The 16,547-nt window shown below is 45.3% G+C and overlaps 1 protein-coding gene across 2 annotated transcripts in view; it reads left to right on the top strand.

Moving 5' to 3' along the window:
* Nucleotides 1–16,547, top strand: part of AGPAT3 (1-acylglycerol-3-phosphate O-acyltransferase 3) — a 660,566-nt gene that overhangs the window by 549,451 nt on the left and 94,568 nt on the right. For both annotated transcript variants that reach the window (XM_069635675.1, XM_069635676.1), the window contains one exon: nt 5,039–5,114. In XM_069635675.1, coding sequence (XP_069491776.1) covers nt 5,039–5,114 — 76 coding nt within the window. The remainder of the gene's footprint in view (nt 1–5,038; nt 5,115–16,547) is intronic.

Here is a 16,547-nt window from a genome sequence, read left to right on the forward strand (position 1 = left end):
GTGGACAAGGGTTGTGTAGTCTCCCACAGGGTTACCACATCAATTCTTGCCTAACTTAGTCCTAGGCTGTCAATTACATAGCAGGGTGGCTGTCCTTTCCAGACAGCCAGCCAATCAGGACTGGTTTTGATCAGGCACACCAAGGGACAAAGAAAAGGGGAGTTTTGTTGCCCTCTCTCACTTCCCCTCCTGCCAGGCGCACTGGAGCCAGGGGTGGGCATTAGGGCTGGAGCCTGCCAAAGGCAAAATGCACAAAGGGCTCAAGCCTGTCTCAACGCACAGAGTAAAAGCCACGAAAGACCTCATAAACAGAAAATGGCAAAAATGAAGACTGGGACCATTTTGACAAAATGGTCACCCATTGTTACTGTACTGCAGCTAAGAGTTTAGCCTGCGTTAAAAATGCACGCTGGTAGCAAAAGGTAAACCACTGCCACCAGCCATTTAAAGTAGTGAGGGTAACAAAAAATGTTACATGAGACAAGTAGGAAAGTAGGATAAGGGGCTACTAGGTAATCCACCAGCACTCCACATAAGATGGTGTGTGCTGGACCTACAAAGTTAAAAGGGTAAGATCAATTTCACCTTACTATTCTTGGGAACAGTAGTAGTTCATCCAAGAAAAGGTATTTAAACATTAAGAGAAATCCAAAGGACTTATTAGTGACACTGCACTGAGGGTGCTGTGTGTCACTATACAAAAAGCAGATGCCTATGGAGTTTTCAGACTCCAAAAACAGTGAAAACATATAATCCTAATCAGGGAAAACACAAGAGCGCGAGATAAAGGTCCCACTCACTCAGGAGTTAAAATTAAAAAAATTTAAGTCCAGCTAAAGAGCTGGGGCTGTACCATCTTTCTTTTTATGGTGTCTAAACCCCTTAAGGTATTGAAAATGAGTCTTCCCAAACAAGTGCCGGTTTGACTAGTTCATCATCGTTTCTGTCCTCAACACTCAATTCCATAATAGCATCACAAACATTTTGGGGGAGCATAGACATGATCCATGCAACTAAATCATTCCCACAAATATTCTGCAAACCAGAGGTCAATTCAAATGTACTTAACCAATCCAACGCATCAAGTTTAGGATTATACGTAATTACAGTCTCTTTTTGCTAAGCAAAGTCTCTTGGGACTAGGAGACAGAGAGGACCCTGTGAAGGAAGAGGAATCAATGGACATCCTTTTCATATCATACTCCTGCTGCAGTTCCCTTTCACTGAGCCTTCTCCCTCTCTCTTCAGATTGTACTACAATTTTCTTGAGTTCTAGTTCCAGTCTCATTCTTTCAAGAGATAAATATTCACGGGGGGACCAGAGGGTGTGGGGACAGAGGGAGTAAACAGATGTTGGTGCATGCTTACCTGATGTCTGAGCAGGTGTTCAGGCCCTGGGTCCTCCTGGTCCAAACAGGAATTGCCCTTTTCTTCGTCAGCCCTTTTCTTCGTCGGCCTGGCACCAGGTGGGCGGGGCTGGCTAAGTGGGGGGGAAAAAAGAGCAGGGAGGGTGGGCGGGGCTTGCTAAGTGGGGGGAAAAAGAGCGGCAGCCAGGAAGGCACCAGGTATGCAGGCTTAGGCCAGGTGATCAAATCCACTTGTTCCTGCTCCCCACCTGCAAAGGAGAAGAAGCTGGAGGGCTCCTGAAACTCAGTTAAATTTCCATATCAAGGTTGGGAGTAGGGGTTATGGGCCTACTCACAGGCTTTTGGTGTTTTAACAACTTTTCAATAAACTCCTTCTTTATACCCTTTAGCTTGTTCAATTGTTCTACATAAATCTTTCAATTGTTCCATTGTAAGTGCAGTAAGGGACTGTTTATTAAAGTTATCCATTCTTGGCATCATTTTCAGTTACAAGATTACTTTTCAGTTTGGTGGCGCTAGCTTTGTTTGGATGGTTTATTTGGGCACAAGGACAACCAATAGTCATTGCAATCAATCTACACCATTCCCACCGCTGCCACCGGTGTTCGGTAAGAATTAGTGCAGTCCAACTGGTGTGGGACTACACAAGACTTCTCTTAGTATTAGGTAACCCACCTTTTAATATAGGCCTGTACTACACAAGTTGGTACTGTGACTGATCAGCCATGCTCATCTTAAGAGGGGTAATGTGAGCTGTAGAGCTGTGCTATGAAACCAGTAAATACAAGTATCCAATTAAACACGTACACACTTAGTTATATGGTGCATTATTTATACACAGATATTTAAAGCATTCTTTAAAAAGCAGTAATTAGATTTACCATTAATCCCAAGTTCGGATTCAATTCAAAAAGTGCACAAAAGCAGGTGAGTAATTCATTCAAATGTTACACCTGTTCCAGCACCTGGAGGTGACGTTATTTGAGGTCAGTATAGCATTTATATAGCATCACCTTTGCAATATTGAGTTTTCAAGGAAGGGAAAGTTTAGGGTTAGATCAGAACAGTTAGATTCTCCCAAAAGGATGCACGCAGTCTATTATCCCAGCATTAAAGTGTTCAACATTTAAGACCTGTAAGGGAACAAGCACTGCCAAAGCCTATACGTTCAGAAGGAGGCCTTTAGAGAGCCAGTTGAAACAAGAGGGATGGCGTCCTGCCACTTACAGTCTCTTTACATATATATTTTAGTAAAGGCTAGGTTATTCAGCATGCTTAATATGGCAAAAGCTATTTCATTAAGCTAACTGTCAGGACAGCCCAGGTCAATGGGCAAAGTCAACAGTCTGATGTTCTTCTTAGAAATATGTTCTTAAATAGTCAGTGTTAAAAAGAGAAATCACAGCAACTCAAGAGGGGTCACCTTTTACAAAGCACAAGCTGTAAGGCTGATGAAGCTAAGTTGAGGTCAACTTAGTGTAATGTTAAATCGCACTCACAAACAATAGGAAGCCCTCCCCCCCCCCACCAATGGCAAAAGGATAAAATACCCCAAGCACCACAGTACCTTGAAAATGAAAAAAGTGTTCCAGCTGGTTGCCTTCATGATGCAATGCAGTAGACCCTTGTTCCTGGTCCTTGGTCGTGGTGACGAAAGGGGGGACGTCTTGCAGGCTCCTGCGGCAGCACTTGAGTGAGATGGTCTCGGCAGAAATGGATTTCCATCGATTCAGCGGCTCTTTGTGGTTTTGGCACCTTTTTTTCAGTGCCAATGAAAAACGAAAAGCTCTGGTTTGGATTTCCTTGATCCCTCGCTCCTGGACTCTGTTGTGGGGACTTTGTACACGGATTTCTGGCTTCTCTAGGGTCCTCTCGATGCCCACGAAGATCTAACTGGATTCGGAATTCGGAAGACAATGCACTCACAAGTGGTCGAGGTACACCGGCAAGTCAGGAGTGTGTTAGCTGATCCCACCAGCCTAAAGGAGGAAGCTGTCCTTTACGGGTCTTCCCTGACGATTCGAGAACCGGGTCAGCACAGCTGTAGCGCTTCACTGGGCACTTCGTGGTCCAGGAGGGTGCTGATTCAGATGTTGCCCTCCAGTGGTTGACTCTGCTCTTAGACCCCAAAACCTCACTTTTTATGCAAGTTTCCATTCATTCACAGCCCTAGGATGTATCACACAGCATGGTGGCTGTCCTGTAGGACAGCCACCCGGCCAATCGGAACCGGTTTCACTGAGGCACACCTAGAATCAAAGGACAGGGAAGTTTTGGGACCCTCACTCACTGCCTGCCTTTCCAGACACACTGGAACTTAGGGGGGCTTCAGGGCTGAAGCCGCCAAAGGCAAACTACACAAAGGACTAAAACCTGATGGAAACAGGCTAAAAGCCCAGAAGAAACTAACCTGAAATGGCGAAAAAAGACGACCGGGGGCACTTTGAGAAAATGGTCACTCTTGTGTGCAGCACTGCAACTGGGGTATCAGCCTGCCGATGCATGTCACTGGGTAGTAAAAAAAGAAACCACTGGCACCAGCCATTCAAGTGAGTTAGTGTAGCAAAATGTTACATGAGGAATGGGTTAAAGGAATTACTATGTAAACCCCCCCCCCCCCCCAGCACTCCACATAGGGTGGTGTGTGCTGGACCCATAAAGTAAAGGTAAGTAAGACGGGGGTCATCTTACTATTATTGGGAACAGTAATTCACCCAAGAACATGTAGTTCAAACATTAAGATAAGTCCAAGGGGCTTCTCAATGGCACTGCACAAAAGGTGCTGTGTGTAACAATGCAAAATCAGATGCCTATGGAGTTTACCAGACTACATAAAACAGTAAGGAACATAGAAAATCATAGCCAGGAAAACACATGAGTGAATGAAAAAGGTCCCACCCACTCAGGAGTAAGAACTAAAAAACCTGAGGCCAGCAAAAGAACTGGGAGTCTCTAAGGTTAAAGGGAATTGGCACAGAAATGAAAATTCTCATTAACGCAGAGTACAGGGAAGTAACTTATTCCTGATCTTTGTTTTGAATTGTAATATTTTGTATGGCTTTATGGATCACATGTTTGGGGTTGTTTTCTCAGCCCCTTTGTTAGTTTACTGATGTGCTTTTCAATCCACGGCTCGGTAGATCATTTTGCCTTCACATGACGTTTGTAATAAATTGAGTCGAACCAGGCGGGATGCAGGTCTATGACTTGTGGGTGGACTAAAGTGAATTTTGTAATAGAATAATTCACTATTGGATTCTCAAAAAATGGTTCATCAGTTCTATTCTGTATATTAAAAATAATCATGCAGCACGCATGATCGTATTGTCAGCCTTTTCCGTTTAAAATGCAGTGTAGAAGAGTTCTCTCCACACAAACATCCCCATGATTGTGTGAAGCTCTTTGACTGCAGTGGCCCCAGGTTTGCCCTGGAGTTTTTCGGAGGCGTCGGAGCCTCTCGTAGATGACATAAACCTAGTCTTGCCTTTGCTCATTGATGGGTAGACATGCATTGGACATCTAGACTGGTTTCCAGGCATCTCCAAATCTCCCTGGTAGCAAATCCTGTACACACAGAACAGCTGATGGGAGGGAGTGCCTTCAGATACTGACCCTCGGCTGAAACTGCTAAATATAGCTGACCCCTTTTCTGTTTGTTTTCTTTCATTTAGGAGATTTGCTCTGGATGAAGTCCCGGAAGATGAGAAGGAAGCAGCTTCTTGGCTCCACAAACTGTATCAGGACAAGGTAAGTAGCACCCTATCCACACTGTCTCCATTTTCAGAACTTATTTTTTGACAGCCCATACATATGTTTTCAATATTAGTATCTGAACATGACGTTAGTGTTAGGAAAGATTTTCATTTTACAACTTTCCGTCCATGGTTTTCCATGGAACCCCATTCTTTTTGCATTCTTTTTGATCCTGTCCTGACTTTTTGAAGGGAAGTAAACCCTTACGCTAAACTTCCCTTCTCTTTTGCTCATTGCTATCGGGAAACCGGCTAGTCCTTCCGATTGTCAGTATTGGGAAGCATTGTTTCTCATTTTGAATTCTTGTATTTTTACAATCCACAAAGAAAATTACATTGCAGTGCAATGGGGATAATCTTGCCACACTAGCCTTTTACATTTGGGAATTTGTTAATTTTATATGTCCCTAAAGACAAGCTGATGGCAACAGGTACATTTGTACCATTTTTGCTTTATTTTTCTTGTGCACATTCCCTTTTACCATGTATGGCTACTAAACGTGGCTAGCGTCCTAAAAGGGTTGTGCCATGAGATTATTGCTTGTTCTGTACCATACTGTTTGGCCGTCTTCCTGCCTTCCCAGGTCAGAAAATCCCATATAAGGTCATGCTCTTGCCCTGGAAAAGCGGCTACTTTTGTGGACTAGAGCGCTTTTGTGTGGCCCTGGAAGGGGGCTAAGCCTATCTACTCCCAGTCCACATCCCTGTTGCCAGACATCTGCTACTGGAGCTGATGTGAAACCCGTAGTTGTGACTGATTGGTCAACTACTGGCTGTTTGCATGGTGCAGATTGTTACCATTGGTGGGCTTGGACTTGCTTTCAACACCAGGTTTGGATAAGAAGACTGCTCCTGCAGCCATTCTTCAGATCTACTTTGGAGCTAAGAATCCTTCAAGAAGAGCTGCCCGTTAACGACCCGAGGACAGTGGACCAGCATCCTCTCCACTGAAGCTCTGCTCCTCTGCCTGATTTAGGAATACCCTTGCCGGTGCTTCGACTTTTGGACTAATGGGACTTAGTCTCGATGTCTTAAGGTTGCATGCCGTCAGAAGTGTCCCTGGGCTGACCAGCTCTGTCGTCGGGTACCTCGACAGGATTGTCGCTGTTCCGTGTTAATTCCTGGAAATTTAGTGGTTGCCATCTTGTGCCGGAAGTCTCATTTTCCTGAATGTTCAGCTTCCTATCATCAAGGAAACCTGTCCTGGAGCTGCCTGTTGTCACCTGCAAATGATGATTGTTGATGCAACTAGTCTTCCTCCATCCCGTGAAGTGTCCTGGAAAGGTCTGCATCTTGAAAGTCTGTATTTGTTTATCGACCGGGATTGCATCACCTGACACCCTTCGTTCGACCACGCTCCCAACGACCCCCAGACAATCCATCGTGCCACTGGGAAAATCGCTTGGGGGAGTGGGGCGGGAGGTAGTGGGAGGGGTAAGTAAGCATACATGTACCTGCTCCCCCACATCCCTACCCTGACATCCTCCCTCTTAGTTACCTTTGGCCACCAAACCTGGGGTCAAGTATACCAGGAAGAGAGGATAACTTGCCTGTCTTCCGGGAAATTGTTGCTGAACTTTTAAATAGTCTGAAACTATTCTGAATCACCACCACAAGTCAGTTTCTTTCATCAATTTTTTCACTCCGCTGAAGTGTCCCTCAAGGCTCTGCCTTGTCCCCCATTCTCTTCAATATTTATATCTGGCCGTTGGTATGTCTCATCTGCTCCTTCGGCGTCAGGTGTTACTCATACACTGACGACACTCAGATCCTTATCTGATTAAATCTCGATCAGGCTGAGATGTCACGTCTGATGGAGTGTCTGGCAGCCGTCGGAGATTGGATTAACTGCAAATGGCTGAAGTTGAATGGGGACAACACTGAGGTGCTGGTGGTGGGATCCCCTCCCAACCCCTCACTAAGAGTCTCTTCCTTCTGGCCTTCTTCCTTGGGTCCTCTCCCGTTTCCGGCAGATAAGGTGAGGTTTCTGGGGGTAATATTCTCATCCACTCTCTCCATGGAGTCCCAGGTTTCTGCTGTCTGCAAAGTAGGGCCCTATCTATGTATTCTTTGAAAGGTTTTTCCTCTTATTCCTGCTCATCTTCATCCTCCAGTGGTGGTGGAAATAGTATTGAGTCGTTTAGATTACTGTAATTCCCTTTATTTATCGCAACCGAAAGGTCTTATCTTGCGACTTCAACAGCTGCAAAACATGGCTGCCCAGGTTGCCACTGGCTCTCCGTTTAGTGCTCACATATCTCTGGTCACTCCATTGGCTACCGGTTGCCCAGCGTATTGTTTTCAAGACGTTCTGCTTGTCCACCGCGCTCTTCAGGCCCAAGGAGCTAAATACCTTTGCGCCAAGTTTTCTCGCTACGTCCTAGCGCTCAGCTACAGCTGGTGGTCTTGTTATACCCGTGTTTCAGCGCGCCCGCTGTGGGGGGCGTGCGTTCTGTTGCTGCCCCAGATATTGGAATGGCTTGCCGCTCTATCTGAAGCATCTAGAGGACCACCTTGCCTTTAGAAAGGCATTCAAAACACACATATTCTAACTGTCTGTTTGTTCAGCAGAGCTCTCCCTCCTGTAGTGCCAAGATGCCTTTGGCGAACTAACGCTTTACAACAATACCTAACACAACATCCGTTCAGAGTATACCTTCCTGTGAGAAACCTTGTGTTGGAACCTGTGACCTTTGGTCACTAGGCCCCACGCATGTTGGGGGTTGCACTTCTAAAGTATAAGGAATTGAACTTGTGACTGGTTCTCACCATTTGAACTGCATTGGCATTGATTACCTGTTTTGCATGTAAAGTTATTAGATGTATAGTGGTCATTTTATAGATTTGTATTATATAGTATTTGGTAATATTACTACCCGCTACTTTGATTTTTCAGTTTGTTCTATAGGCCTAAATAAATAACTTTATTTTTATAACTGTCTGAATTATTGTTTTTCTAGGAGGACTCATTGAGACCTCACTCTCCTAAAACTGAGCTTTTACTGTTCTCCACTGTACCTTGATTGGGTGTTGGCTAAACTGTTTCTCCCCGTTCACCTTAACTAGGGTAGCCTCCCTAATTCTGCCCACCAGTTGATTTTAGTGTAAAATATATTTTCCTCTCTTGTTCTGCGCTCCCTTTCATTTGGCTGGAATCACCTGCACTGTAGTCTTGAAAGGCTGTCCAAAAATAGGTTGTCCCTTTTAAGTTTGGCAGGTAGTTACTACACGCATATGCGCTCAGTCATGCGCTAGCCGAACCCACGTTCCCTGTTCAGATGGATTTCCAAAATCTGCTCTGGTGGGAGGACCTTAAGAGGCCACCCTGTAATGGTGAACAGGGAAAACACTGACCAGTCAGACAAACTCTATCCAGGTAAGGTAGCAGATCAATCACTGCTTAGTCTTGGGAAGGGTGCGAGTGGTCTAGGGCTACAGTGAGTCCACAAGCTATTAATTCCAGTTAGACAGGAAGTATAAAATACAATTATTGATTAGGCCTATAGTTAACACAATAAGCGTATAAAAATCACAGGTAAGCATTGTTACACAAATCGTTATAAAACATAGTTGATGTTTGTGAATCTACTTACAATCACACGCTGTGCATATAGTCCGATATCTAATGGTAATCGCAGAGAATTGCGTCTCTTTCGAAGCTCGAAAAAAGGGATGTTGACATGGGCTTGAAGTACACTTTACCCAACGTGAGGGGTAGTCTACCCAAATCCTTCACACGTCACGGACCCGTCCACCCAACCCCCAAGATTTTTTCTGCCTTTCTGGTCCGTCGCTTAATGCAGAGCTAGTCGATCGAGATTATATTGCCGTTTTACTGCGTCTTTGGCACTGGAAATACTCGACACCGGTTCAGCTGATCCCGTTTTGCCGATTCTGCACCTCTTGCTGCCTCCAGCGACTCGACAGCTGTTTCTCGGCCTTGGGACTCTGGCCCAGCCTTACAGTAGGGAGTGTCGGGACATGTTTTCTGCTGACAATTCTCTGAGAATGCCTTTTTCTTTCTACCCCTCCTACTTTTCCTTTTCTTGTCTGGCTGCTTTTCCCCTCAATTATGGGGCCAACTCCTTTTACATTTTTGCCCTTCACTTAACGGCAAATTGCTGTGGAAGGACACTCACAAGGAGTGTAACCAGTGTCTCCCTCATCACCATGCTGAACAGCGTTGCAAGGCCTGAAAGCTCTTTTGAACTAATATCCTTAAGGACAGGCATACCAAGCAGTGGGCGGCCTGCGTCATGCAGTTCGAGTGTCACTCTCCTGCCGGCGCCTCGGACGAGGACTCGTTAAGCAGCCACTGCTCCAGTTCTGAGCCAAAGACGTCACTGTGGAGTCTACAGATTCCCACGTGCCCGGCCCCGATAAGCATGCCGTCGGCATTGCTATTTGGACATCTTACCCCAGCGACAAAGGCACACAAACCACACAAAAGGCCTTCCTCGACGGATTTGTCAAAGAAGCCATCGGCACCCGCAGGCCCGTCAAAGTTTTCGGCGGAGCCTACTGACCCTCGCACCCTTGTGCCAATAACCAACCCACTAGCAATTTCACCCCTCTGCATACACCTCGCAAACTCTAAACAAACACAACCACAACCCTATAGCACAACTAACCGCACAAACTTCACTACACCGCAACAACAAAACAAACCACATACTCACACAACAGCACACAACGGCTACCGAACGGAAAGCGCCACAAGCCCAGCGAGCGGTGTTTACTGTGTTGAGGTTGCCAACAGCACATCACTGCTCTCTTGCACTTTTCCCACTTGTTTCCATTAACTCTCTCCCCCTGTTCCCTGTTCAGATCCGCCAGAGCGCCAGGGGACCACCCTGGTGGTGGTAGTGCGCGGTACAAATATCCTTTAACATTAAGATTAATAGATCTCCCAGGACCCTGTTTTTCCTTTACTCCTGCCCATAAGGCTGAATCCGACAATATATTCTTGGACGCTCCTCCAGTCTATCAGCCTTGGGAGGCTTCACCACTGGAAGATCAAATGTTGTTCAACACCCTTTTCAGGAAGGCTCCGGACCACTTTAAGATCGTGACACAGGAGAGAGTGCCCATGAAGCGAATCACCTCCTCAGATTCTTTCAGCACCTGTATAGCTTATAAATAACACAGCACTCCTTGCTAGCTATAACGATGTACAGTGTGGACTAGAGCACGAAGGCCTGCAAAATGGCAGTGGTGAAAGAAGGGTGTGGGGTGATGCAAAACAAATTTAAAAACGCAGTTGACTCAGCAGAGACTGCAGGGAGGATACTAGCACAAGGCACCATGTTGAAACACCATGACTGGCTCAAGGATTCTGGTTTCAAGCCTGAGAGACAGGCTTCACTTATTATTAAACTGGTGGAAGACCCTGCCCTCTTTGGCAAAGTGGTAGATGAAGCCCGCGGAAGCAGCATGAAACATTGAAGTCTCTAAATCAAATCTCAGCCAAGACATTAGTTCAACGGGGGAGGGGTATTTAACACCCACTGGTCCTTTCACGGACATCCTTTTCCCACTCATCAAGGTGCCTAGAGAACGGGAGGGTCACCCTGACTGGAATCCCAGCCAGGGCACTTCCAGCAGTTTTCAAACCACTCAACAGGGATTTCGGCGTGGCAAGGGTAGGGGGAGAAACCCAGCTGGCAGAGGCTCCCTTGCCCCAGCCAGCAAATGACACTGTGGTGCAAGTCCCCTCCCATGTTTCCCTGGTAGGAGGGGCGATTAACATCTTTCACCCACGCATAGGAGGGCCTCACCTTGGATCAATGGGTCCTCTAAAATGGACAGCAACAGCTATTGTATAGAATTCCTCCAGTCACCCTCATACCACCTGCCGACAATCAGACTACTGTCGCCAGATCATCTACAGATCCTACTGTAGAATGGCACAGTCAAGGTCGTCCAAGGTGTTCGGGTAAACAAGGGTATTTATTCAATATACTTCCTTGTACCCAAAAAGGATCCAACCATGCACCCCTTTAGATCTGCGTCCTGCAAACAAGTATGTCAAACCTCAAAAGTTAAGGATGACAAATCTACAGGAGGTAATCCCACTGCAACAGGGAGATTACATGGCCACCTTGGATAGGAAAGAGGCATACTTTCATATTTCAATGTTGCCAGTGCACAGAAAGTAGCTCAGGTTCATGATGGAGAACACTATCAGTTGAAAGTACTCCCCTTCGGCACTGCCTCAGCTCTGAGGATGTTTACAAAGGTATTTGCAGTGGCGGCTGCTCACCTGTGCATAGGCAGTCCTTTCCAGTGTACCCTTATCTCGATGACTGGCTCATAACTGGAGATTTGCATCAGGAATGTCTGGAAAACACCCAAGACTGTAGATCTTCTTTTCAACCTGGGGTTCTCAATCAACGAGAAAGTAAAGTCTGCTCCCCAGTCAAGTCAAACAGTTTCTACAAGCACTAATTCGAACAGAAGACTGACTAGTCTTCCCCTCCGACAAGTGGGTTCAAAGCATGATGTTCCAGATCACCCAGTATGAAGCCAGTCCAGTAACTGTACAAAAAGCCATGCAGCTGTTGGGGATGATGGCATCCTGCATCTTCCTAGTTCCACACGTCCGTCTGCGAATGCATCCTATGCAGGAGTGGCTTTTGAGCCAATGGTGTCAGGCAAGCGGTCGATGGGACGATCTAGTGGTTGTCTCGACATCCCTCATTCGGTCTCTGCAGTGGTGGTCCAAGGAGAACCTTCTGAAGGGGAAATCCTTCACCACCCCTGCAGTAGAAGCCACTCACCACAGACGCATCGCTGTCGGGATGGGGAGCACACCTCCTAGAGCAAACAGTGCACGGCATGTGGTCACAATCAGTAGCAGCCAATCGCATCAATCTGATGTAACTACTTGCTGTGTTCAAGGCCCTAAAAACTTCCTGACACAACTTCAGGGGAAGACCGTGCTGGTCCTCAGACAGCACTAAAGCCATGTATTATCTGAACAAACAGGGGGGCACTCTCCAGGGCTGTCCAACCTGTCAGACTATTTGGAAAAGGGCATTTAAGCACTTGTTAGGAAGAATTCTCGTAAATGTGCAAATTCCCTTCTCCTTAGAGACCCCCAGCAACTTTGCTGGATTTTGAGGACTTGATTTTTTTTTTTTTCCGAGAGTGAGAGCCTTATTTCCCACTCTCTCATATATTTTGTTGTTTTACTCTTGTGTTCTTTGATTACGGAGTTTTAGACAACTCCATTGGCATCATCTGTTCATGTGTCACACAGCACCCTCAGTGTAGTAACACAGGGAAGCCTTTTTAGGCTGTCCCAAGGTTTAAATGCCCTCTCTGGGATAAACTACGGTTTCCCAGAGAAAGTAAAGTTAAATTGACTTTACTAGTCTTTTTTAAATTCCTAGACCATGCACACCCTATCTTACAATAGAGTGCCGGAGGGGTTACCTAATATCCCCTATGTAGCAGTCAAATGCTAGCCTTTCCTCTCGAAATGGCTGGTGGCAGTGGTTTTACAACAAACTAGTATGATTTTTTCCAACCGTGAACACCGGTAGGGTTAAATCGCTGGAGCCATATTTTTCAAGATGGCGCCTGAGCCTCCTTTGTTTAAACGGGTCCGGGTCTTCTTTTTTCGCCATTTCTTTTTGGAAAGGTCCTTCTAGAGTTTCTCTGTACGCCAAACCAGGTTTGGCCCCTTTGTTCCTACGCCTTTGGCGGACTTCAGGACTGGGCAGGAAGTGAGGGAGGTGCCCGAAACGCCATGTGCTTTGTCTCCTAGAACACCCAAATGCACTCTGGCATGATTGGCTGGGAGACTGTCCGGCAAGGACAGCCACCCTGCTGGGTGAGTGGCAGCTTACTGTTTAAAAGGCGAGTCTCTTGGCTTGGAAGGCAGTCGACCACTGGAACGAAAGAACCGAAGACTAACTGGAAGAGGACGGCTGCTGCAACTCCTGGACCCTTAGTTTGCCCGGTGAAGCCCTGCTGTTGGTCCGAATCACCAAGTTCATCTCAACAGAGAAGCCCTTCAAGGACGACGACTTCCTTTGAGTTGGTGCGACCAATCAACTCGTAAGCCACGTGGACACCATTATCGGAGCTGGTTGTATTTTCCTCAGAGTGCTGCAGGAAACAGAGTAGCCAGGAAGGACACCAGTTTGTGTGCTTGAAGAGAGCTACTGGAATCGAAGATTGGCCAGTTTGCCAGCTTTTGACCAGTCCCCGTGCAATGCAGGAGTCCCCTGACGTCATCCCTCGTGTCCCCATGACTGAGGCTCAGGAGCAGCGAGATCTGCAAGAACTGCCAGGAACAGAAGTCTTCAGCTACATCTTTATCTTCAATCTAAGGTACTGTGAAAAACCAACCGAGAGAACTTAATTCTCACTGCGAAAGTGCGTGAAACTTTGGCAACTTGCAGGCCTAGTCAGCTTGTGACCCGACATATGAATCTTTCTTCTATGAACTACTTCTGAGAACCGTGGCAAAGACCTTTCTGTTTAAATACCAGAACCGTTTTTACTTATACAAGACTCTAGCCCATCGACTACCTATTGCATTGGAACAACTCCTCTGATGAACTAAAACTATTTGCACTATTAATGAGTAACTCAACTATTCAAAGTAGTATAATGCCTCAGAACCTGATAGTGTGAGGTACTGTAGTATATTTTGGTGTGATATTGATTGCCTCCTTTTTAGTGAATGTTTTCTAACTGACTGTAATAAATTAGTAAGTGTTTTACCAAGAAATCTTGAGTGTGTCTATTTGAATGCTTGTAACTGTAGACCTCTGTGTAACCTCATTACAAGCTCACATTCCCTCTTGAGATAAGCCTGGCTGCTCAGCTCACTACCAAAAAACTGTATGGTACAGACTTATACCAAAGGTTGGTTTTGCATGCAAACTTTGCTTTACACTGTTCTACTGGTACAACATGTTTCAGGGGAACACAACCTTCTGGCAGACGTACTCAGCAGAGACTTGTACCTACCCGTAGAGCACGAGTGGCGCTGGCAAAAACACATTTTACACACATTCTTTGCAGAATGAGGTCATCCAGACATTGACACCTTCACCACAACTCTGGAGAACGTACAATGCCCAGGTTATGTCACCAAGTACGCACACAGAAAGTCCAAAGGGAACGGTCTCTGGATAACATGATCAGGGAGATTTGCCTACGCTTTGCCCCCAATTCCCCTACTGAACAGGATAGTTCACAAGATGCACCACAAACAATTCACACTGATCCTGGTGGCTTTCATGAGAATGTCAGTCTCCCCACCCAATAAATTGCCTTGCCCATACAACGTGCTGTCACAAGATCAAAGGAAAATATTGAACCTGTGCCCTCAGACGCTCAATTTAGAAGCTTGGCTCCGGAAGCCAAGAGTTTGGGAACCTACAACTACCTCAAAGATATATGGACATTCATTGAGGAACACAAACACCTAACACCAGACGTTTTTACTCCAATAAATGGAAACGGTTTGTCATTCGGTGCAATACTGAAAACATCAACCCTTTTGTCTGTTCATCTAAAGATCTAGTTCATTAACTAACACACCTCTAAGATTCAGGACTTGGTTTCGACTCACTAAAGGTCCACCTTGCTGCGTACACCACATCTCAGAGCCATGTTTCCCAGTAGAAAATCCCAATGAGTAAAGCATACATTTTTTTTGTTAGTTAATGTAAATATTACAATTATGACTTTTCACAAACGTTTGATAATAGTACGAAAAAAAAGTGCAGCCTAAAAACGAACTTGTTATATTCTTGAAAATATCCAATTTCTTACAAATTTCATCCTCAAAAAACAAAAGAAATTTAAAATAAGAATAAAAAGACAAAATAAAAAAAGCAAACCAAATCTCAGTTCACATCAATAAGAGGCTGAGCTCACGTAAGAAGATTATGACCGCCCAAGACAGTACACTTTCATGTCCATAGCGGAGACGATCCCAAATAGATTTGGGTCTCTAGCCACGAAGCCTTATCCACAAACTTAAACTTTTTCAGTCTAAGGGAGAGCGAGTACCTGGACATTCAATAAGAACATGTTGTAGGGTCTCTACACATACTTCAGAGCAGGGTTGGCATATATTATCCTTATAAATTTCCTTGTGCCTTGAGTGGAGAATTTCCCTCATAGGATATTCAAGCGAAATCTGAGAAAATCAGACCTACCTTTTTATCATTCGAAAATCGCCCTAAGTAACCCGGTAGAAAGCCCAATGGTTTATCATCGAATGAATGGGAGGGAAACAATTTCTTAGATCTAATTTCTGTGATTGTCTCTATCAATCCTTTCTTCTTTATCTTTTTTTTAACATAAATTGGATTGTCATGCAAATCACTAATTTCACAATCACAAGAGATCAGAATACCCTTTGCATAGGCAGCAAGACCTGCCAAAAACGGGTTCCCTGCTTTCAAAAGCTCTACATTAAGGTCTTCATACAGAGTATTGACTTGTGAACAGCCAAGTTCATACCTCAGTGGAGCCACAGGGAGAGATTGCAGAAGAAAGAACACATCTCTATAATAGGCCTTCCAGTCTTTCCCAATTTATTGTGACAATAGCTGGCAAAACGTCTATGCCATACGTCAGAATTTGGATGATTTTGCTGGCATACAATTTTAAGAGGCTTTATCGAGAATTTACAGAACAAAGCACTTAGTTTCTTCATCTGACTCCCAAGGTTAGTCACCTTATCTTCAAGGATCCCCTCTGTGTATTCTCTTGATGGAAAAGATAGAATAGTAAACTCCAGATATAAGACATCCTTGCCTTTAGAGATGACTTGACCGGACAGTTTACATATAAAGGGGGATTACCTAGTAAGAGGGTGTTTGAAAATTACTATTTTAGATTTGGCGGGGTTGATTTTTAGATCATTTGCTCTTGCATAATCACCCAATGCATCAAGTAATCTCTGGAGTCCTATAGGGGTATCGTCTAGTAGCCCGATTTTGTCTGCGTACGCAACCCAATTCAGCCTCTCATTACCAACCACCGGACTAGAGTCCGTTCCCTTGCAAATCAGTGGCCAAATTCACTAGGTATAAATTAAAGAGGCAAGGTGCCACCATAAACCCCTATCTCACTCCCTTATAAGTCAAGATTCAAATGGATACGTTTCCTCTTGCATCTAGCCTTCTCCTCAGAGCAGACTTATTATGTAGCTCTATTATGATGGATAGGAGAGACTCCGGGATACCCCAAAGCCTCAATGTCCCCCACAGTTGTTCTCTATCCACTGTATCAAAAGCCTGTGACAAGTCGACCCAGGCCCTGAACAACAGGGGACCCTCCTTCACAAAGCTCTTACTAGATGTGCGAAGGATGAGGCCTTTAAAGGTTCTCGATAGTCCCCTTCTAAAACCAATTTGATTTTTTGCGAGTATGTCATGGGTTTTTATCTAGGTCT

Source organism: Ambystoma mexicanum, chromosome 7p (assembly GCF_040938575.1).
Source record: "Ambystoma mexicanum isolate Mex_15411 chromosome 7p, UKY_AmexF1_1, whole genome shotgun sequence".
Lineage (NCBI taxonomy): Eukaryota > Metazoa > Chordata > Amphibia > Caudata > Ambystomatidae > Ambystoma > Ambystoma mexicanum.